The sequence below is a fragment of the Struthio camelus genome, chromosome Z (assembly GCF_040807025.1).
Source record: "Struthio camelus isolate bStrCam1 chromosome Z, bStrCam1.hap1, whole genome shotgun sequence".
In the NCBI taxonomy this organism is placed as follows: domain Eukaryota; kingdom Metazoa; phylum Chordata; class Aves; order Struthioniformes; family Struthionidae; genus Struthio; species Struthio camelus.
In genome coordinates, this window is record NC_090982.1 from 55,440,559 (window position 1) to 55,463,071 (window position 22,513).

The 22,513-nt window shown below is 35.3% G+C and overlaps 1 protein-coding gene across 1 annotated transcript in view; it reads right to left on the reverse strand.

Annotated features, from left to right (window-relative positions):
- Nucleotides 1-22,513, reverse strand: part of LOC138064775 (adhesion G-protein coupled receptor V1-like) — a 273,548-nt gene that overhangs the window by 245,750 nt on the left and 5,285 nt on the right. Inside the window, exons 2-10 of the mRNA XM_068928702.1 lie at nucleotides 16,304-16,488; nucleotides 14,248-14,397; nucleotides 13,023-13,118; nucleotides 11,925-12,029; nucleotides 10,431-10,544; nucleotides 6,680-7,245; nucleotides 5,095-5,365; nucleotides 3,932-4,261; nucleotides 471-647 (exon numbers count right to left, since the gene is read on the reverse strand). Coding sequence (XP_068784803.1) covers nucleotides 471-647; nucleotides 3,932-4,261; nucleotides 5,095-5,365; nucleotides 6,680-7,245; nucleotides 10,431-10,544; nucleotides 11,925-12,029; nucleotides 13,023-13,118; nucleotides 14,248-14,397; nucleotides 16,304-16,488 — 1,994 coding nt within the window. The remainder of the gene's footprint in view (nucleotides 1-470; nucleotides 648-3,931; nucleotides 4,262-5,094; nucleotides 5,366-6,679; nucleotides 7,246-10,430; nucleotides 10,545-11,924; nucleotides 12,030-13,022; nucleotides 13,119-14,247; nucleotides 14,398-16,303; nucleotides 16,489-22,513) is intronic.

Here is a 22,513-nt window from a genome sequence, read left to right on the forward strand (position 1 = left end):
TGCTTTAGAAAATGCTGAAAGCAAATTTGTTGAAAATGTGCCCAGATAGCCAATTATTTGTTCAAGTGCAAACTAGTCAACTATAAGACTCAACAGCCACTTCCATTAACTTTATGATGTCAGTCCTGCTTTACATGACTACCTTCTGAGTTGGTGAGAGAGATCAAAATTGTCTACAGTATACTTACTTGTGTGAGTATCAATGGCTAACGTGTTTCAGATGCTTGCATGGATACCAAAGGCCAACCTTACTTTTCTGATAATTACCAACAGACTATTTCAGTATTTATTTTTATAAGTACTTTTCTGCTTAGATTTTTTTAAAGCAAGTGAATGTTCGGGATCAAGCATAAACGTAGAGGGAGGATTTTCTTCAATCTACCTTTCAAATGCTACAACGAATATAGCCAACTTTGCTCTCCTCAAATAAATTTTCCATGAAAAGGGACAACATAAAACGGCTTGCTTACCTCTGTAGCAGGGGAATCTTCTGGCTCAGAAAGAATAATTGGAAGATTGCTAGTAAAGCCAATTTCTCCATTTGCGATATCTGGAGTAATCCTCAGAGAAATATTTCGAATCTCACCCAATCTAGGACTCACTGGTGGAACCAGAGGAATTCTATTCACCAGCTCAACTCTTTCCAACTGTAAGAAAAAGTAACAGAAAACTGAGAAACAAGATGCCTTGGTATCAAGTGGGAGCAATTCTGACATTTCAGAGTAATTTTCATTTGCAACAAGCAAAATGTGTCCAGAAATTTTTTTTTTATCATATTAGCCTTGTTGCTGTTATAAAAATCTAAAAGTAAATGCGTCAAGCAAACTGAAAAGGATATTGCTGGGCTTGCCAGAAGAACAATACACCTCGCAGACAAATCATGTTAGTGTAAATAATTAAACAGACATTCAGCCAGAGGGGAAGCCCGAATACATACACCTTCCAGATCAGCCTCATTTCTAGACTTGTGAACAATATTGATTTGATGAGTAGCTTAGGCTGTTGTTCTAATTTCATTTTTTGCCATACATTGATAAAAATTTACTGAAGGCACTAGAACCACACTAATTCATGGCTACCTACTGAGAAACCCATAGCTAAAGAATGATCCAGGCTTCTTTCCTTTTCCTGTCCATCTATAATTATTAATACATTAGAATTTCATCCAGAATTGAAATTCAGTACCGTATTTCAGAACTGTCTTCTCTTCTTGTGTTCTTGTATTTCTGAAGGTTTAATGATACTAAGTGAAAATAAAAAAAAAATATCCTTTCCTTTACCTGAGCAGTATTACTAGATCTAGCAGCAGTATTGATATACTAGGGAAAGCAGGACTTGTCTGTTTAAATATGTTTTTCAAATATTATTTATACTGTGAGATTCTGTTTACAAACATCACTACAGCAAATTTTTCCATAACTGATTTGCATACACTTCTGAAAATGCTTCAGTGGGGCATGAAACCCTCAGTGACGTTCACCTTTTAACTCCTACACAAGTATTTTTTCTTGGGCTTATCAAATATCATAGAGTAAAATTTTATTCGAAAAAATGGCCTTATTTAGATCCATACAGAAATCATGGATTATCACTTCCATTCACGATTTTTAAAGTCCTTCAACTCTTAACACCAAACTACAGATGTGCTGTACCATATTTTGTGCCACAATTGCTTGAGTAACACAAAAATATTCATGTACATTTCATGTGATGGTAGATGGAAATGTTTTACAAATATTGCATTTAGTAAATGATTCTCAGCCATAGCAGCTAGTTTTTGAGAGTCTGAAGGAGAAACAAGTGGGAGGACTTTGTGGAATATTGTTTTACCTGTTTTATAAGCTATATTTTAAAGCAGACCCTGACTGTGCAATTAACAGCATGCAGGTGGATCACTGTGTGCTTGTGCAGCCCAGTAAAGTTGCTATATACTATAAATCTGAATACATTGTCCAGTGTATGTTTCTGGTCCTGGATAGTAACTCTGGAGTAAAAGTACAGATTAATTAAAAGCCAAGCAAAATTTTTTCACTGCTTCCTTTAATACCTTTTAAAGCAGAACAGTTCATGAGGAAAAAAGGCACTGTGAATTAAATAATAATAATGAACAGTTTGTTACATTAATTTTCACTGTTAGTCTTCCTGTCCAAACTCCAAAAACTGCAACTCAGACTACAGTAGGTTATTTAATTGAGGATGTCACTGAAGAATGTTAATCTCACTTCTCCAGTTCTTCAGTTGTATTTAAGCTTCATTTCCTCCTCTTCTCCTGCCCCAAATCTTGAGTTGATCCGTTACTGCGCTTAGCACAAGCTCTGTCATTTTCTCATTCTAAACATGTTTCCTGACCTTATCACTTATTCACAGTGTATAAGGATTGTCACAGTGACAAACAGGTCCTTCTTTTATAGGAATATCTAAATTAATTGTTTGCAAGGGAAAGCCCCTCTGATTTTGTTTATTTGAACACAAACATCTTCACGGTTCATGGAGAAAGTACAGGAAAAAATGCTGGAATCTACAGTTTGAAAAGCTTGACAAGGTGCACGAAATAGTAGAACATGACACATCCCGAAATACTTAATGTGTGTTCTTTTTCAAATCCTACACTTTTAAATGATATGATTTAAATAACATTAGTGTGCTTGGAATTAGATATTTTAATTCTCTTCTAGGTCTTTCCGATCTCTTGCAGATATAGAACGCACCAATCTGTTCTAATACTCTGGAAGGCAAATCCCTATCTAAGCTTAAATGCAAAAAATTGCACAAGTATAACAACAACAGTTCTGGTGAAAATCTCTTCATCCACCCTCCCTCTTTTAAAAGAAGAGCAGAGAGGGGGGGGGAAAAAATCTCTTAAAGCTTCCCAGAAGCAAGTGAAACATTTTGGCAAGGCATAAGTAGAAAAATTAAATAAAATAATGTTAAATATTTGGATTTGAAATTTGCCATCAACATCTTTCATTTGAAAACTCTAAAGAAGTCTGACTTAAAATGAAACAATAAAAAGGAACTAAGAAATGCTTTTGCACTTTGGATGCTCCAAAGTGCTCTGTGTATTAAATTTACTCTCTGGGCTCTTCATCCCCTGATCACCACAGTGGCATAAGTTAATCAGAGGAAGTACAGTCTATGGGGGAGTCTTGACTGCAGATGAAAAAATGAGCCTAATAAATACCAGCTACAATGCTCAGGATGTTCCACAGCAGTATTTCTGAACAATTTCCTAAGAATTAAGTGAATTTGGTTTTCCCCACTGAAAATTAAAGTCTTAATGGGAAAGTGAAATTTTTTTCTTTAAATATTTTTTCTGAAAACTCATTTTCTGCCCAAAAAAAGTTTTAGTGAAATTTTTCAGCCAATTTTAATTAACGATGGCAGAAGTTCCCCTCTTTAAAATTCAGATGGAAAAAGGGAGAAAAAAACCTAAAAGAGCAGCAACGAAAATTATACAAACTAAAATGGAAAATATGCTTTTCAAGTTATCTGGCCAAATTAACACATACATGAAATATGGTTCATGTTTCATTATTTTTAATTTATATTTCCCTGCTTGTCATTGTCAGACTTGTCATCCTGTGAATTAATTTTAGAAACTTTAATTTGATTAAATTCAAAGCCAAAGGGTAGACAGATAAACATACCTCAAGAAGTAACTAACTTTTGCAACATTGATCTTGTTTTGTTGAATTTCGTGATTCACACCCGAATCCTGTTATAACAGTTTATTTTAAAAGTTTGTGCCATTATTAAATAATGATTTGGAATAGAACTCTTTATAGCATATTTATGGAAGCCGTCTCTTTAAAACAGAAACAAGTTTCTTAGCTACAGTTCTAAGTTTATTTACAGGATTGGTCATTTTACTTACACTCACAGATATGGAGTTAAAGGGGTTAAAAAAAAACAAACAACAAAACTGAAATACCTGAATGAGGAAATGAGCACCGTTTTGAAGAAACGCATCATTTCTTATTGGTATATTTAAGGTATCTTGGGCTTTTCCTTCTGGAAATATGAGAACACTTTTTCTAGACATATTTAGAATGCCGTTTTTTGCTCTCTCAGGATCCAAAGCTCCAGCCGGAATGTACAGTGCAGTATAAACCAACTGCACATCTCCAACTGTTCCTCCCTCCCTCGCAAAACTCAAGGATAAAAAGCGTCCCATTGGATTACTTTCAATCTTCTGATTCTCCATAGGATAAAATTTTATTAGGCCATAAACATCATCACTGTCCTGAATGTAAAACAAAAGCTGCAAAAATAAAAACCAGTATCATTTATCTGGCAGAGTAACTATATATCACACTTTCCATGCTTTCATCAGATATCGCCCCGATTGCCATCATACCTTTTTCTCCTTAGTGAATTAGTACTCAAGAAAGAAGTTAGATTGACAGCCCCAAAGAGTTCATTGTACGCAAGCAGCACAACACGGACAGTGGCAGCTTTCCCACTATACTTCATCAATGTGCCAGAACGAGCTCTGAATAACCGATTTTCTTTGTTCAGCAGCCAAAGTGAACAATTAAAAAATGTTTCAGATTGAATAAAATGAATTTTTACACACCAATTTCATTCCAATCATTTGTAAGAAAAGCAAAGTAGGGACTTGAGTCACATAACTGCTAGCAATGCTAGTCACTTTTTATTTAGCAGTTCAGAGGTTAGTCTTAATCACCAACCTATCCTCTTCGAGCTGTTCTTTTCTGTGTAAAACATTCCAATAATCATTAAGACAGCAAAGGAGCAGCAAACATAGCTTTCTTGGGAGATCGGCACCAAGCCGTCTCTTAGCAAGCCTCATTGAAAGACAGTATTTATGCAGTGTTATTTATGTATGATGGAAAATAATCATAGTTGGATGCTACTTCCATTGCTACATTAAAAGGTCTGCCTTCGTATACTAAATTAAGATGAATACTTTGAACATGGCTTTACGTGCCAAGAATGAACTAAGGATTAGCTTCTTTGGTTTATATTTAAGCACAAACCCTTCAGCCAGTCTAACTAATGTTATCAAAACTGGAAAAATCCCTAATTATTGCCTACTCCCTTCTCTGAAAGAAATCCTAAAAGCAGACTTACCTCAAATGGATCGCTGACTTCTGCACCTCCACGTATTGTATGGGCTAAAAGTTTCAGAAGATAGGGCTCTGCCTCTTCTGGTACATCATCGTTAATAATGTGCAGAGGAATTGCTACTAGCATCTGTCCTTGATCAAAACATAACTCCCCAGACTCTGGAATGAGGTCTGCAGTCACAGGTGAGGGATCACTACTATTACGGGTTATAATCCAGGTAACAGAAACATTTCCATGTGTTCCACCATTTCTTACAATTGTGATCCCTTCAAATCTATGGTTTTGAATGAAAATAAAAATCCACAATATACAATTAATTTTGATTTACTTAATTATCCATTCCCCTATCCATTACATTGACTTCAGTGGAATTAGTTTAACTGTTGCAAGCGACATTTGAGTAAGGGCTTAAAGTCTGTGCAATCATAACATACGTGTAGACTCTGCTTATAGAGTGCTTATTCACGACCTCTCTGTAACGTACCCAAAGATATTTGTAAAAACTTAGTTATTTTCTTCACAGTAAGAAATATATTGAGAAGTGGAGCCTCGGCATGTTTACATTTGTCTAGGGAAACACACGTTGAATTTCAGAAAGCTTTCTTTCCTAACTTTCTACACCAATTTATATCAAATATAGTTCTCAGGCATGAACATCTAAATAATAATTCAGAATGAAATTCTGTACTGAAACATTAAGTTATCAATATTCATACAATTGAAAATGTCGAGTTTCCTGCATACGACAAGCATATGACTACAAGAAAAAGGTCGGGAAACAGGCCTTACGAAAATTTAGAAAACAAGATTCATGTCTGTATGGTCTATAATAACAAAAGATGAGTTCTGAAGCATTAGGCTCTACATACCAGAATAGCTCCTTCTGAAATTGCTTATAATATGACAGTTTGATACACACCTGTTTCTCTGGGGATGAACTAGTATCAGTGGCTAGCGATGGACACTTATTGAGATTGTCAGCATTGGGTAATCAGTCCTATCTGTAAGCACTTGTACAGAGCTTTAATTTTTTTTAATCTCTGTAATACTACAAAATATTTAACTCATTATTTAACTTATTTGGAAGTTAAGGTTATTCAATATTTCTTAGGAGATACTAAATAGCTTTTTTTTTTTTTTTTAAATACTAAAACCTGATTTTATACATAGCATATGCAAAAAATTTATCAGGAAAGGACACCTGAACGCTATTTCCCAGTTGCATGTACTAGCGAGTAGCAACATTATGGCTTCACTGATCTGGCATTTAGATTAAGAACACGTCCATATTCTGATAGTGTAATTAAATATTTACAGATCATATATAAAGTTCATATATACTAAAATAGTTCCTGTATAACAAGACATATTATTCCTATTCCCTTGAAATCTTTATAGACACAGTACATAATAGTTACAGTCTGAGCAATTTCTACTTCAAATTTTCAGTAGCAATTTTATAATTATTAATGAAATCCTAAGGATGCTTAACAATGCCAAACTTTCTACTTTCCTCGAAGGAACACCCAAACCACTGGTTTTATAAATCCATTAAAATGACTAGTCACTGTCTGAAGATCTATAGTACCTTGAAATTTGGTCTTCATCAATGATAACAGCCTGAGCAAACAGGATACTGTTGATTGATAGCACTCCATAGGGTTTATCATTTGGTTTGATGGTAACATGAACAACAGATGGATTAACTAAAACAGCATCTCCCTGTAATGTGTCCTTAAGCAGCATAATCTGAAAGGTCTCAGCAATTTCTGGTATGGCATCATCAAGGATCTTAAATTTCATATAAGTTTCACGAACTAGAGATGGGAAAACGACAGTCGTATTTGGCTGTAGATCTAGGAAATCTAAATTAAGCTGAGCGTGCGTTGATGAATTCCCAGTTATGATGGTGTAACCGACAGAGACTTCATATTCATCAGGTCCAATTAACGTTCCGCTGTCATCCTTACCACGAACCACTTGAATAGTTAGCACATCAACTTCCTCAGGCACCATATAAGCACTCTGAACAAATCGCACAGGGCTGTCATTTTTCTTAATATTAATCTGAACAGAATTTTTTGTGGTGTTGATTTCAGCCCCTCCCTCCACATTTCTCAGATGAACAACAAACAATTCATCATTTTCAGGTATCTGGAAAAATAATATTATAAGTCTCATTTCAAGTACACGCAGAACAGTCTAACTGAGCAATATGCTTTATATATTTTGCAGAAAAGGGAAATACACAAACTTGACAAATTATCTCAATATTAAAACAAACAGGAAAAAAGCTTATGAGCTTGTAACTTTGGATGAAAATCCCTTCTCAAAACTGAATGCTTCCATTCTCTAAAATAACCTGTGCTCTACCAGTATGAAAAAGGGGGAAAGGTCAAACAAAAACAATACACAAACTAGGCAGGAATCAGAAAGTAATCAAGCTCTTTCCAGCTCAAAACTATGAGGAGATCCAGCTGCTGCTATCTGAGACCACCTCTATTTGGAAACCAGTTTTCCTCCCAGTTATTTAGATTTACACCTTTATTAGCTGATGTTAGCACTGATTTACCTCTATGCATGCCTGAAAGAATACGGGAACAACATGTGAGCACAATCTGCCTTGACTCTTCTATTCCCGTATGACTGGAAAACGTAAAACGTACACTCCCTACTTTCAGGCACACCCACATCCCCAGACAGAATTTCAAATACAGATCTGAGAATGCATTTTCTGCTGCTTAGTTATTTATTATATTCTGATATTTTTTCAGCAAGGCAATTGTTTAAGCTATGCTTTTGTTTCACCTATTTCTTCTCTAATAACTGATGCAGCAGATAATACAGAATGCCTTGTGAGCCCAAAATTAAAGAACTTAAGGACAATGGTTTTGCTCTGCATTACTACATTTTATTTTCCATATCTTGATTTGTTAAATTCATTTAACTGCTAATTATTTAACTTTTTCCATTATTAATATGTATATAGGTGAATGCAAATCTTTCAAAACTGTGAATGATCTTTGCCTCTGACTCTCACTGCATACTCTCAAAAAACTAGTATTATATGCTTCTGACAAATTCCAGGACAAAATTACTTTTTCATTGCTAATGGTAATATCCTGTTATAAAGGTGACAAATCCTTTTTACGCATTTTTGTTTACTGAACTAAAAAAGTTCTGAATTTCCTGCTGTCCAATATTTCTTCTCTTTCTCACTCATTTGCTAATTGGCCACCCTCAGAGCCTTTTTTAGGGCTAAGAGAGCGAGCATGCAGCTCTCTATAGCTCATGCCAATTCTATCCCTTGTTTAGCCTGTGGCACTTAAACATGCATAATGTTGTTGACTGATGCAGCTGTTTTTCAATCTGAGATCTGGAAGCTCTAAATCATCTCTCCTATACTGAGATACAATAGTTATTTTATCTTACTAGAACAGATGCTAGCTTATGTTTGTTTTAGTCCATTAATATACTTTCTTCCCTTTAAGAAACAGTCAAAATGCATGTAAAATTTTAGCTGTAATCTACAGTATCATGTATAAATGGGGTATCCTGGAGCTCTTAACTGCATCGTGATTGACCAGTAAAAACACCAGTGAAACTTCAAAGACTTTAGTATAAAGGATTCTCAATGTTGCCTTGCCTCTTTCATTTTCTCTTAAACAAAGTTTCCATTATTCCTCACTAATAAAAGAAACATATACAATAAATGACCATAAAAGTAGTGCTGGGGAGATCAGATCTGCAGCCTCCTAATTTCCGTAGGAAAAACAGCTCATCTCTTTGGTTTTTCTCCCTTCTGTTCCTAAAAGCTCTAAGTTCTGAGAATAACAATGGATTCTTGTGAACTCCACCATGATCATCATCCATCTTTCACATACACCTATGCAACATTTGCTTTCACTGAGAGGACCAGCCACACCTCTGCACACCAAATTTTGAGTAACAGAACTTTGAAAGTATCTTCCAAAGGAAAAAAAAAAAAATCACATCCATCCAAAGAGCTTAACAATTCTTTTTTGTGCATAAGACACAGAAACATTACAACTTATCTAAAAGATATATTTCTACAGTTCAGACACACCAGGCTGGCACAGTCTCTTTAGACTACAGATATCATTAGAGATGTGGAAAAACACTTTTTTTAAAAAGCTATCAGAAAAATGCAAAAAAAAATTGCCTAAAGGACGATCGCTTCTGAGAAAGCTACCCTTCCACTATTCATTTTCTTGTGAGTTTCTGCATTAAATTGTTCTGTACCGTAGTTGCTCATTTAGGTGCCTCTATTTCTCCCCACCCTCATTTTATAATGGAAAAAAAATACAAAAGTGTGGGTAAGAAAAGAGAAAATCACAACCCGAAAAACAGAGAATGTTTTCTTTATCATGCAATAAGAAGAAAATTTCAAACATATGAACTTTTTAAAATGGTCAATTCAAGAACTGAACTGTTCTAATTATCACTTAGTGTTCATGCTCTTCACAAGACTGCTTGTTTTGGGTATTTTTTTTCACTTTTTGGAGGAATTTTTTTAATATGCTTCTACCTTGGAAAATGTGTATATAAAAATGGATACCTCCTTCTCGATACATTTTGTCCTTGTAAACATTCAATGTGTAATATTCTTTGTTTAGTGGCAAATATAATATGTCTGTTCTTCACACTTATGAGGAGCAATCAAGCTAAAAATGCATAAACTGGATTCTTTGGCATTGTTAGCTGAAGGCAGAGGAGCTACCCAGATGCCACTGAGGATGTAATCAGGAATGTACCATGTAAGCAATGACTCAGGTTCCCATTTTCCAAAAAATTAGTAAAGATAAAAAAAGAACCTGAGTTAACTATGCAAACATAGCCTGAATTTGCAAGGTGGGCAATTAGAAAAAAGCAGAACATATTTAAAAAGAAATATAAAAAAGTGAAATACAGAAAGGACAGTCTAACAGATAAAGAAATACATTGGAATCAATACCTTGTTAAAGAACATCACCCTTGGCCAGACACCTAGTACCTCAGTATTCCATCTTGAAAAAAAGTACAATGCTTTCCTGTTTATTTATAGGATTTCTGCAGCAACACCTAACAGGGGCAGTCAGAGATGCCAGGATACGTTCAGACACTAAAAAAATTCACTGATGAGAATTACAGAGATAGCATTATAAAGAGTAAAAATGATAGTCCGTACTGCCAAAAATCTAACATCACTTTACTAAGTAGAATCACTTCTTAACTTTACCTAAAGCAAGCATTTTGGTAACCTATTACTCCAACCCCCAATAGAACAGAAGTTAACCTTCTACATACCCAAACCTAAAGTCAAGTCAACTCGCTCTTACCTGATCATCCAGCACTGTTAAATTATAAATCAGCATTGATCTACCAGGGGCAAACGTAATGTTTCCCCTAGCTGGACTTAAGTCTTCTTCAGCTGGGTTTGGACCATCCTCTATCTACAAAGAACAGATTTTTATGATGAGATATATACAAAATGACAATGCAAACTAGTACAAATCTTGTATAATAATCAACATACAGTGCATGACACGCACAGCAACTGACTGTCCATTCGGTCATCTCCTATCTCACAAATCTGCCTTTTTTGGCAAATGGAATAAGTCAGAATAACCTCTCAGAAGGAAGTAGGTATAGTCAGAATAAGAGGAAGAAATTTACTTCCCTATAGGCCTAGGAGGACTCTTTGGTATCAACTGATGCATAACTGATTCTTTCACATTACTGAAAGGATGTTCACTATAATTTAGTTTAAATCACAAGCATTACATAATAAGTTCTAAGACAAAATAATAACAGCAATTGGTTTTGTGTCTTTTTTTTATCTTGACTGTGACATTCATAAATAATGAACACCAGTGCTGTGCAAACACAGCTGAGCTTAAACATTACTGATATGCAAACATTAATTTGTTACATTTAGCAGTGAAACCTAAAACACTGAGCAGCCTTTTAGAGGCAATGTAGATTTTTTAATATGAAAAACTGTAAATTGTATTTCAACTTATGTATATAAACCATGCTGTGAAATGAACTCGGTTAATTCTGCAGATAGCAAAATTTATTGAACCTTAAAAGAAACAGATCTGCAATAGAGATCTGCACAGAGAACTACGTTATGCACGATCAAACCCTTGACGACCTGTAAGACTACAGAACAGATCAAGAAATTCCAATATTAAAGAACCTTTGCTTTACACATAATTCTAAAGCATGTAGTAGAATTTCAGACAGAGAAGAAAAAGAAAGCAATAATAGCAATAATGCAATATCTTTATAATGATCAAAGCAAGCAGGTAAACAACAACCTAAATATTCAAACTAATTATTCTGAAAGCTTCAGATTTTGGGGGCTCAACCTGCAGTGTCTTATAGGGACAAAATTTCACTAAATGCTGAGCTCACATACTTAAAATGTTCAAAGATGGGACAACATTAAAGATCCACTCTGATGTTTCTTTGTAAAAAATATATAGAGATTTTGAAGAAATTTTCTTTTAAGACATTTCTTACATACTTGGCATGCTTTGTTCGTTTTCCAGTGATGCAAATTAATGTCTCTTCAAGTATCTTTTAAAACTACAGAGGATATTCAGTTTTCTCTAGTATCTCTTAATTTTTCCTCCATTTAAACTATCAGATGACTATAATCTTTTCCATGTGACAAGAAATGCTTCCATTTTATGGAATAGATTTAACAAATGTGGATATTGGTATTTTGCCCTTCCTCCACTTTATATATACTTTCTTAAGGTATGATTACAGCCTCCCAGTTTCATCCAAGAGGATAAGGTATGAAGCCCTTTTGATAAACTCACCTCAAAAGTCACGATGACCGTCCCATAGGTTCCTCTCTCCCTAATTAGGGTGAGAGGCACAGATTCATTTCTACCTCTGGGCTCATTCACTGTGATTAAGGCAGACTAATGAGGAAGAAAACAGACAGGCAATCAGACTGAGATCAAACATCACAGCAGAATGAAGAAACTGTTACCATAGAAATACCAAACTCCCACAGACAAGTTAATCCAATCTGCAAAGCGGTCCACTGATGGCATACATTACCTAGCAACCAATTAGTTCAGCTAATAAAAAGCTTGAAAGATTTCAAATAAAAAAAAAAATTCACTATAAGTTATGCAAACAGGGTTTTTTTCCTCTAAATGAACATAGTCACTATATACAGGATATCACAGGATAATCAATTAGGTCATGCTATTGGTTGCTTTTTCAAAATATGGTAGGTAAAAGACCTTAAAGAATTTAAGTAATTCAGGGAGCAGTACAGCTTAGTACAGTGGTTCTGAAAACTTCTAATGCTATTGTGCTTTTTCAGTGAAGTCCTATACAAAGATTACCTTGTCATAATGCTGGCAATATAGCATAACTCCTCTAATAACACCGTCTCTGTATTATTGCAATTTTACTTCACTATACTAGAGTCATCCCCAGCATTAGTTGAATATATCATTAGGGTGTTTCCTTCACATTGAGAGTTAACTGTAAAAATGCTCATTACAGAATGGAAAATATATACATTTTCAAGATTTTCAAAAACACATGTTTACTTTTAATTTTCCTCTGGTATTATTCTTAAGTTTCTTCACTACTATATTTAGATTTTGACTCATAGATGATGGGCAGTGAGAGTGAAGCAACCTTAAAGAAATTTTACCTTTAACATTAGCAGCATAGAACTGCACCGAGTGTGAGGTGCTCAGGCTATGTCTCAACAGCTAAATGCATACAGTACTATTAAAGCTGTGTATTTATGTGAATTAGATACATATGTATGAATTACCTCCAGAGATGTTTTCAAAGATGTAAATCAGAATCACAGTTAAGGGACTCAGTTGAATAAATAATTCGAAAATGCTCTCTAAAATGTTCACATATACCAGATAAAAAAAACATACCGTGTTAAAAGAAATTATTCCAAAGGCATTGTCATTTGACAATATTGTTACAGTGACAGATTTGGGTGAGCCAAGCTTTATTCTTGCAGATGGTTTCTAAAATTAACAAAACAAAATAAGATATTTAATATGGTGATGGGCAAAAAACAGAAAATACAATTTGGTGTCACTGACCAGGTAAATATTATTACAACATAAATTGTATGTCTTTTTATTACCTATTATAATGAAAATTATTTAGAGCAATAGAATGCACCAAAATAATTCTTACTCAGTGGGGAAAATGTGTTCTACAGAGTCAACAACAAAGTGCTTGAAATAAACTTGGTAAATCATTAATCATTGTTTGACAGTCTATTAATGACACCATAGTAATAAGGAACTAGGTATGAAGCATGTAGTACTGCCAGGAACTCAAAAGTTGTTGTTTTTTCCTAATATTGTATACAAATGGCAACTTTGAAGCTAATCATTATATGAACAGAAATATGAAAGAAATTGTTTCCAGTGTGTAAAAATGAGCTGCTGCATTTATAAATCAAAGGACGGACGAAGGAAAAATATGCATATTTACATTTACTGCCAACATCTCCTGAGATCTGTAAAAATTGGCAGTAAAAAACAAGATTCTTTTTTCTGAGCTGAATTCAAATGTCAAAGCCACGTACTGTTACCTCCTCCCCCGCCCCAAGAAAAGAGGGGATATTCATGCTCTAAGAGCATCACTCTTGTAAGATATAACAATATGCAGAGATTTAACAAGATGTTGTTGAAATCTGTTTTGTTTTGTTTTTTCTAGGGAGGCCTTGTTTACCCTCTGCTTCTGGAGGACTGGAAATTATCCTGTTTCCTTTGCTACTTCCCTCCTCTCTTTGAGGTACGGTCTAAATAGGAAAATAGAAAAGGCTAACAGCCTCTTCACAGCCTACCTCTTCATTCTAGGAGAACACCTTCAAAGGTCCATGGCTGAATGCACTGCTTGCTGAAGTTTCAGATTATGTCTATACTGCACAGCAACATCATGCAGATACACCCCCAGGAGGGCAAAACCTTTTTAAGAGCAGTAAATACTGTCGTGGCTAACCTCCAAAATTAGTTCTTACCCATCCAGAGAGATTCACCACTTAGAAGAAGCACAACTACTCTGAAATCTATGGAACACCATTCATGTCAGCTTAGCCAGTGCTTTCTGGGGAAAAAGACAAATTAAAAAACTGAGACTTACTAGTAGTGTCAGGTAAAATATGAATGTCTCATCAGCCTCTGGAAGATCATCATCACAGACAGATATATACACAGTTCGGTTTGTTTCTGTATCGGGTATATATGCTGCTGCGTACGTGTCAAAGAAGTCTCCTGTGTTTTCTCCATAAATCTACGATAAATACACAATTGAATATCATCTCTTTCCTCCTCCACTATCTCCTATAATATTATTCTGAACTGATTGCACAGATTTCATACATTCTTCTTTGCACATAATTCTTCTCCCAAATTCACCTGCTGCCATCCAATGCATTTCTGGACAGAAGGTATATGTAACAGCTTCTTGTATCCAAGCTGAGTAACCAGAAAAAAACACTTTACTCAGAACCAGTGATAACTTACTTCCTCACAACTCAGTACCTTATGTGTAATATACCGTATGACCAGCTTTCAATGGAAAAGACTGTTCTTACCACAAATCTGTATACCATAGAATGTTACCTATCTTAAGCTTACCTTAAGATGTACCTGCCTTCTGCTTCCTGTCTGACTCTAGTGAGCAGAAGCAGCCTAGGTGCCAGCTTAGACCTGTCTAATGTTTTGATTGCTGAAGTTGGGCAAGATGAATTCTATGATGTAAAACCCTGTTTTCACTCGAGTCTACAAAAGAAAAGCCCACCAATTCTCCTGTAAGTAAGGTGGTTTGAGGAGAGATTATAGAGTCAGTTGTATCAAGAAAGTGAAGTCTGTAGGTTAAATCTACAACTGGAAGCTAAGAATGGAGAGAAGCACTTGAACAGATGCCAAATCTTAAACTACCATATTTACAGGCACTAAGAGTTTAAATGAACCACTGTGAACAAAGGAACTTCTGTGGCTTAACAACAGTGAAATTAACATTTCAGTGAAGTGAAATGAAGAAAAAAAGCAAAGTTTAACAGGTGTTTTTGTGAATATACAAAGGCCAAACACTTCCAATGTCTGATTTTAGGCATATGAATATTTAAAATCCATATTTAGTCATCAAAAGAGATTGACCATTTGTCAGATGGGTTGAGTGCTGTCAGCAATCATTGAACATTTTGCCAATAGTATTTCTTACGCATCTGAACTAATACTAGACCGACCAAAACACTCTTAGTCAGACAGCCTATACACACCTTCATAGAAGAGCTATCCAAAATATTCAAGTTAGAAACTACGTTTGGCATTTCAAGCCTTAATACTGTAGCTAAGCTACTGTGTTAGTTACCACCAGTAAAGAACACTAGCTTCGAAGGACATTCACATTTTCTCCAGGTTTTCTCCTCAAATACTAATAAAGTATGAAATCCCTACAGAACAATTTATATTCCTTGTAATTTATAAAACATGCATTTTTCATATTTAGTTACAGGAAAATATACTATTGTGCAGCAACACGTGATAGTTTCCTTTGTCTACAGACTGAAGTATTCATAACCAGTACATCTTTGACACGCTCTTGTATTCTTCTTACTCATCTCACATAGCACCTTACTGCATATACATATGGCTTAGTACACCCTAAAGGATTTAAATGAGTAAAGGGAGCAGAATCAAGATCACGGCTAGTAACAGCTAAGAGGTAAAGGGAATGATGTAAACATAGCAACTCCCAAAGAACTGAACAATGTACCTTTTAAAATTCATAAGGACACCTGACTCAAACAGTGGAGTTTCTATTAAAATGCCAGGGCTAAAGCAAGCTTGAAAGGGAGAAATTATTGCACGTTTTTATTTCAGTATGAACTCACAGCTTGAATCCTAACTCAAATCAAGGATATAAACTTTGGAGTCCCCCCCACCCCCCCCCCCCACCCCGTGGCAGGACCTGGCTTCTTCAGGAGATACTTGTTCTTGAAGATATCTTGATACTGTTGACGCAGCCAACAGGAATTTGCTCAGTTACAGAAACTGAGCACTGCTTGTTCAAGCAAAGTATTGCCCCTGTGAAACCCCACCTTCCTTTTCACTTGCTTGGTAAAAAAATAAGCAACATTCAAAACTTCAGAAAGACATTTATATTTCCTGAGAAGTAACTGGCAGTTTCTTACCGACACAATTGCTGTGATGTTAGCAGGCTCCCCTGTCCTCTCAATTACAAGACGTATAACAGTTGTGCTTGTTTCGTTAACTACAAATTCTGTTTGTCCACTGAACTTCACTTCTGTTTCTCCAGATGTGAAATGAATGAGTAATATTAAAAGAAAATGAACTAATATAGAAGCAGAGGGCATCCCTACAGAAAAAGAAAAGAATAATTAAAAATAAATTATGTACATGAAATATATAAAATACTCTCTCTTGACCTTTCCAATCCGGTCAAGTTTTCTCAATACTTCAAATACTGGGATGATCTGGTGAGCTTCAGAAATGAGACATAAACACGCACCGGTTCCATCTGCTATTAAGCAAGATAACATATTTCATCTACTTCAGGTAATACATACTGCTTTCATATTTTGTAAATATTGCCTTCATATTTTGTAAACAAAGTTAATTGTCATCTAAAACTGATTCTAAATACTTAATAAAGTCTATTTCATGGTCCCTGCCACTCTTTAACTTGACTTTCAGACCTTTGATATTCTAAACAGTGTTTATTAACTTTTTCCAAGTGGAGGACTAAATAACTTTTTTTCATAAAAAAAATAGCTACATTGCCACAGCAGCTTCCATTTCCAACTAACATATATGTTTAAGTTCCAGTGAAGTCATTAGGTGTTGAGACTGTGAAAGATGCATTCTTAAGACGCTCTGGCAGAAGAAATTGGAAACAGCTGCTATGTTATGCAGAGGCTCATATTGTGCAGTGCTGATCAGAACTGAGGACTCGGACACTGCACAGAGGAGATTTCTCTCACGAAGTTCTGAGTAACTTTTGAACAAACCAAAAGATCTAAGAGCTCTGTGGTGTCCTAGAGACTAGGAAACATTATAGAATTGATCTTTAATGGAATCAGCTCTTTCAGCAAGCTTCCTTTACCTTACAGTCACTAATTTTTTTTTTTTAATTTCTGTACAAAATATAAAAACTATTTGTTTATTATGTATTAACATAAAAAAATCACTTTGCTTAGAATAATGTTTCCTAGTGCCACGCTTATCAAATAAATCTGCTCAATGGAGGTTGGATAAATTGGGCAGAACGAATACATATCTGCATATCAATAATATTTAAGCTCAGCTGTGTTTGCACAGCACTGGTTTTCATTATTTATGACAGGAAATGAATATTCAGTCAGAAATGAACACCAAAATGGAAAATTTCATGTATATACTTAAATGTATTTCTGTAAAGTTTATGTCAAATTTGTAATCAGAATATACCTGAAGCCCAGTACTGATTCTAAGAGTTATATGTATGCAGTCAGGTTGCTTTAATATTGCAATGAACACTGAATAAGCTAGCCTTTGGCCCACTAAAGCTAACAGAGCTTCAGAAAGACTTCAAGACTTTGATTCATCTTATAATAAATTCTGTGCGGACAAGAATTAATTTTGCACTGTGAATACTTGATATCAACTGCCGTCAGACATGTTAAAGAACAAGAACTAACCACGGACATCACATATCAAATAACTCTACATTTTAAACGGTCAAGAAAACTTACTGTCTCTTGGAATGCTTATAAGCAAAGACTGGTGTAATGACAAAAATCAGAGGATTTTAATTACTTTGTAATAAAATATTCACCCAGCTATATTGAACATCGCTGAGGAAAAAGGTGGGCAATGAAAATAAGTGCAAAAGGTCAGGACCAACCATCATACCTATAAAAACAATGATCCACTTTGCAACCTATCTGCAGAACGTTTCAGTATTTCCAACAAGAACGTCACTGCTGTGGAACTTCACACTGCTATAAACACAAGTTTTATTACCATGAATACAGTCCTTCAAGATCTCCGTGGCTTTTATCAAGAATTCAAAGCATAACAGACTTTCAGGATCAATGCTTTATTCCTACCTATTTTTCTATTCTAGTGCTGAAAAAAGCTTACAATAGGAAGCAAAGCTGAGAAATTTAAAAAGAATAACATTTACTGGAATTAAAAATTCACAGGATTCCAAAAGCTGACAGTATTAACTTGCAAGGTATTTCTGTTCTTTATTAGGCAGAACTAGTCCAAAAAACGTAAACCCTCAAGCTTGAAAGTGAACAGTTGTGTAACCTTTGTAAACTCTGAGACAATTACACTGTCTGCAAATGCAGGCATCATCCATACTGAACTGAGGAGTTTGTTGACCTTTTAGCTTCAGCTGTTACCTTGCCACAGACTTTGCAAATATCTTCCCACGGTACACGCTTCTAGTAAATAATACTGAAAACATGATCCTTGAGGGCAAGATTACAAAGTTTAGAATTACTTGAATTCTATTACTTCTACTAGAGGGCATTCTAAAACTATAGGATTACTCCTGTGGAACAAGAGAGGTTTCACAATCATACCATCAATTATTTAGCTGGTGTGTATTTTTCCTTGTTACATTATTTGTACTAAGATTTACTTTGTACAACCTGCCAAAACTAGTTTTTGGTCTGTTTATATGAACAAAATTTTTAAAATATTAATTTTTAAAACTTGATATAACATACTAAAACTAACATAAATTGAGACAGAGAATGCAAAAAAAAAATCTGATCAAATATCCAAAAATATATTATAGGTCACAGTATTTAACTTTATTAAATACTGATCTCACTTTATATACAAATTTACATGACAAAACCAGGAATTTAGCATACTGTCATTTGTTTCTTATTACAACTGCATTGCTTATAGTTCAGCAATAGCCTTCGCAAGGTCAGGGCTTAAAATACGACTCTTTCCCCACTCTTGCCCCCCACCTCAGTATATCAGAAAATCACTGGTTAAAACTTTAATTTTGCTTTTTTTCCCCTCCAAATAGTGCTGAGACTCTAGTCATTTTTCACAGCTAAATTTGGTAAACTAAATGTTTAACAGATCAAACAGTCCTCTCTGACACAGCCAAATATTACTGAATTCAATTCTATTGGCCCAGGATATTAAGTCACTCATTTAAATATTTTTGAAATAACAACCAGCATTAGGTATCATACCTTTTCAGGATTATGGACAAATCAATGGATCAACTATTATGTCAGTCTGTTCTGACTAAAGCCATTTCAAATAATAATACGCACTACCAGTTGTAGTTTAAAGCAATGTTACACACTGAGGCCTGGATAATGTTTGTGAGTATCTTATTATAAAGCTTTCTACCATTAAAAATAAAAGAAAGTATTTCTCAAAGAAAATCATCAAGGACTTTTAATAGCATTAAAAAATCCTAAAAGTCTAAAAATTATATTCTTATTGGACATTCCAATAAAAAATAAAGAAATCAAACTCTGAATTGAGTCATGATCCATAACTAACTTTTTTTAGTTTGCATTTTAGAGCATCTTCTGAAGTATACTTATGTTTCCCCTGAAAAAAGCAGAATCCTACTGTAGAATCCAGCACATATACCGATTCCACAAAGTAATTTCCACAGTAATGTCACAAATCATGTGAGCAGCAATGCCATTTCAACCTATTGTCCAGCGGGAGTTGAGAAGTAGGTTTATGAAACTGATGTTTATCATAACTGATGAATCACCATGATTAGCTTGCCTTTTTCCCCTCAATTTCTGGAACAAATTTCAAAAGAAGATTATAAGGCATATAAGGAATGAGAGGTCTTTTCTGCAGACAAATAAATCCTTAAGAGAGCAAAGCTCTCTAGTTGTTTTCACCAAAGGATGAGGGATTCTACACAGTGGTGGTACATGGAGAGAGCAAGAAGGAAAATGAAAGATTTGCAAAAGACTCCAAATCTGAAAGGAAACGGAGCGTAGGTTGCCAGATACGGAAAGGGGAATGGCAAAAGCAAGGGGAGTTTACTAACAAAGAAGCAGATGGAAATAGTGATCAAGTACCCTTTCCCTCAGAGCCTCCATTGCTGCTTGGTAGAAGCAGGTATTCTGAAGTAGAAACTTTCCAAATCAGCAGCTACATCTTGATTACCATTGCTCAACTTTGTACAACTCGTTGTTGATTTCTTAAGTCCACTGATATGGCACAGCAGTGCAAGCGTAAAGCCTAGTGCATTTTCACTGCCTGTCCTTGTCTACTCCCTGCGATTACAAATACCCAGCCAAGCAGAACATTCAAAAACTGGCATGCCTAGTACTCTGCATTGAGTACAGCAGTACAGCTACAGTGGTTGCCAGACAGAAGTCTATTCACAGCAGGGATGTCAGCACCCAGCAGCATCTTTGGCTGAATACAATGGAAGAGAGATACATGTGCTCTTTCATATGTAAAGAGGAGATTCTCTGTAGTACATCGGAATAGCGCACAGCAAGAAGTTTCACAAGGTCATTCCTTTGCTGCACCTGTTGTAGAAATATATTAAAAACCTGCATGTTCAGCACTTCTATTTTAGGCATTCTCAGGAGCACTGAAATTTACAACAGTGTTGGAGAACAACCTGGGAAATCAGTAGGAATTATGACAACTTTGATTTGCTAAAATTTGACTTTCAATGTTGTCACTGTCCCAAATTAACAGAAGAATATTTTATTTCATACTTTTTTTTTTGCCTCAGTGAGTTCCCACATTTCACATGCATCCAAGGGAGGACACAATAGCTGTGTCTGTAAAACCTAGCATTTGAATGATGAGTATTACCCACGCATGGTGTGGGAGGTTTTTGTTTGTTTGTGCGTTTTTGTTCTTTTTTTTTTTTTTGATTTGGGATATGTAAGTGCCTCACTCTGATGGGACAAAAGAGCCGGAAAAGAGTGTTTCAAAGTCACTACTTCAATAGAACATCTTCCTATATCCTTTTTCTTTCTCTACATGCTTCAAGCTGTAGAAGGCAAAAAAATTTTAATAAAAGTCATAACAACTGCCACTCAGATCTGCTCCCCTCTTCCTCCTCATTCTGTACTGCACTGATAGTTGCAGCATTTGGTGAAAGTCTCCCTGATTTCTATGCATATTACTCAGGGTCTCTGCCACCTCTATATATAAGCTTTCACTGCCCTGAAGTTTTAGAGCTCAGTCGCTACTTACCTACTTACTACTACTGCCATGACAGAATACTGCCAAGGCAGTATTCTGCCTCAGGTGCTAAGAATATTTGTGTGATTGGCATTAATGACACTGATATCAGTCAATTATTATCCCGATTATTTGCTTTCTAACTATTGCAGCATTAAAAAAAAAAATCTTATCAAAACTCACTGTCTGTGACGACATATACCTCTGGAACACTGCTGTGGCCATGTACCTGAACAACACGACCATATGAAAATCTTTTCATTCAATACGTCCCCCTGAAAAAAAGGCACCTATCCTTCAACACAGACATCTTATCCTAAGGGAAAAAAGCATAAGCTACCTGCCATCATATCCATATTTACCAGCTGCAAAGCTAAATCTATCAAAGCCAGGAAACAATACTAAAAATGGTAAATCTGCAAGCAGAACATAAAGATAGAAGCCTAATGAGACATCCAAATCATCTCATCCTGTTATTAGAGGTCACTGAGAAGAAAAAAAAGTGTCATATACGCAGAGTACCCCTTCCAGGTTTTCTGGCATCTTCCTCTCTTTACTGCCTCAAAAGAATTTGAGTGGATCTAAGCTATTTTCTTGAATATTAAATCCTACAGCACATAATAATCACAGGAGAACAAATTTTTATCTCATAAGCCAGGTAATCACTAAAGGCTTTCTAAGGTCACCACTTGCTCTGCCTGTTCTCATTCAGAGCAGGGAATAAAGGGCAAAACTACCAAGCAATGCTTCATTCACTATTTCTGTTTGCAAACAGCAAGCAAGTAGAAAAAACAGAGCATGCAGAATACAGACCTTTTCTACAAAGATCTATGGTTACCTTATAATTTGCTGGCCTAACATAAAATCAGATAATAATTTTGACTAGTTGTAAGAGCCAGATCCTGATCTCTGTTATTTTCATCCAGAGCAATGCCAGTGAAACAAGGTTACTTTATATTTAGAACACAGATCAGAGTCTGACGTAAACAAATTAATATGCTAAGAAATGCACAAGTAGGAATTTGAATTTGCTATAATTTGTTCCAGAATAACAATACTGATTTCAGGCACAGATCTTTTAATTTATTTCATGCAAGTGATGAGAATCTATCCATACATACATACGCTATATAAAAGCTATGACTAAATATTATATGAGACCAACGTGTTTGTTTGGAACAATTATT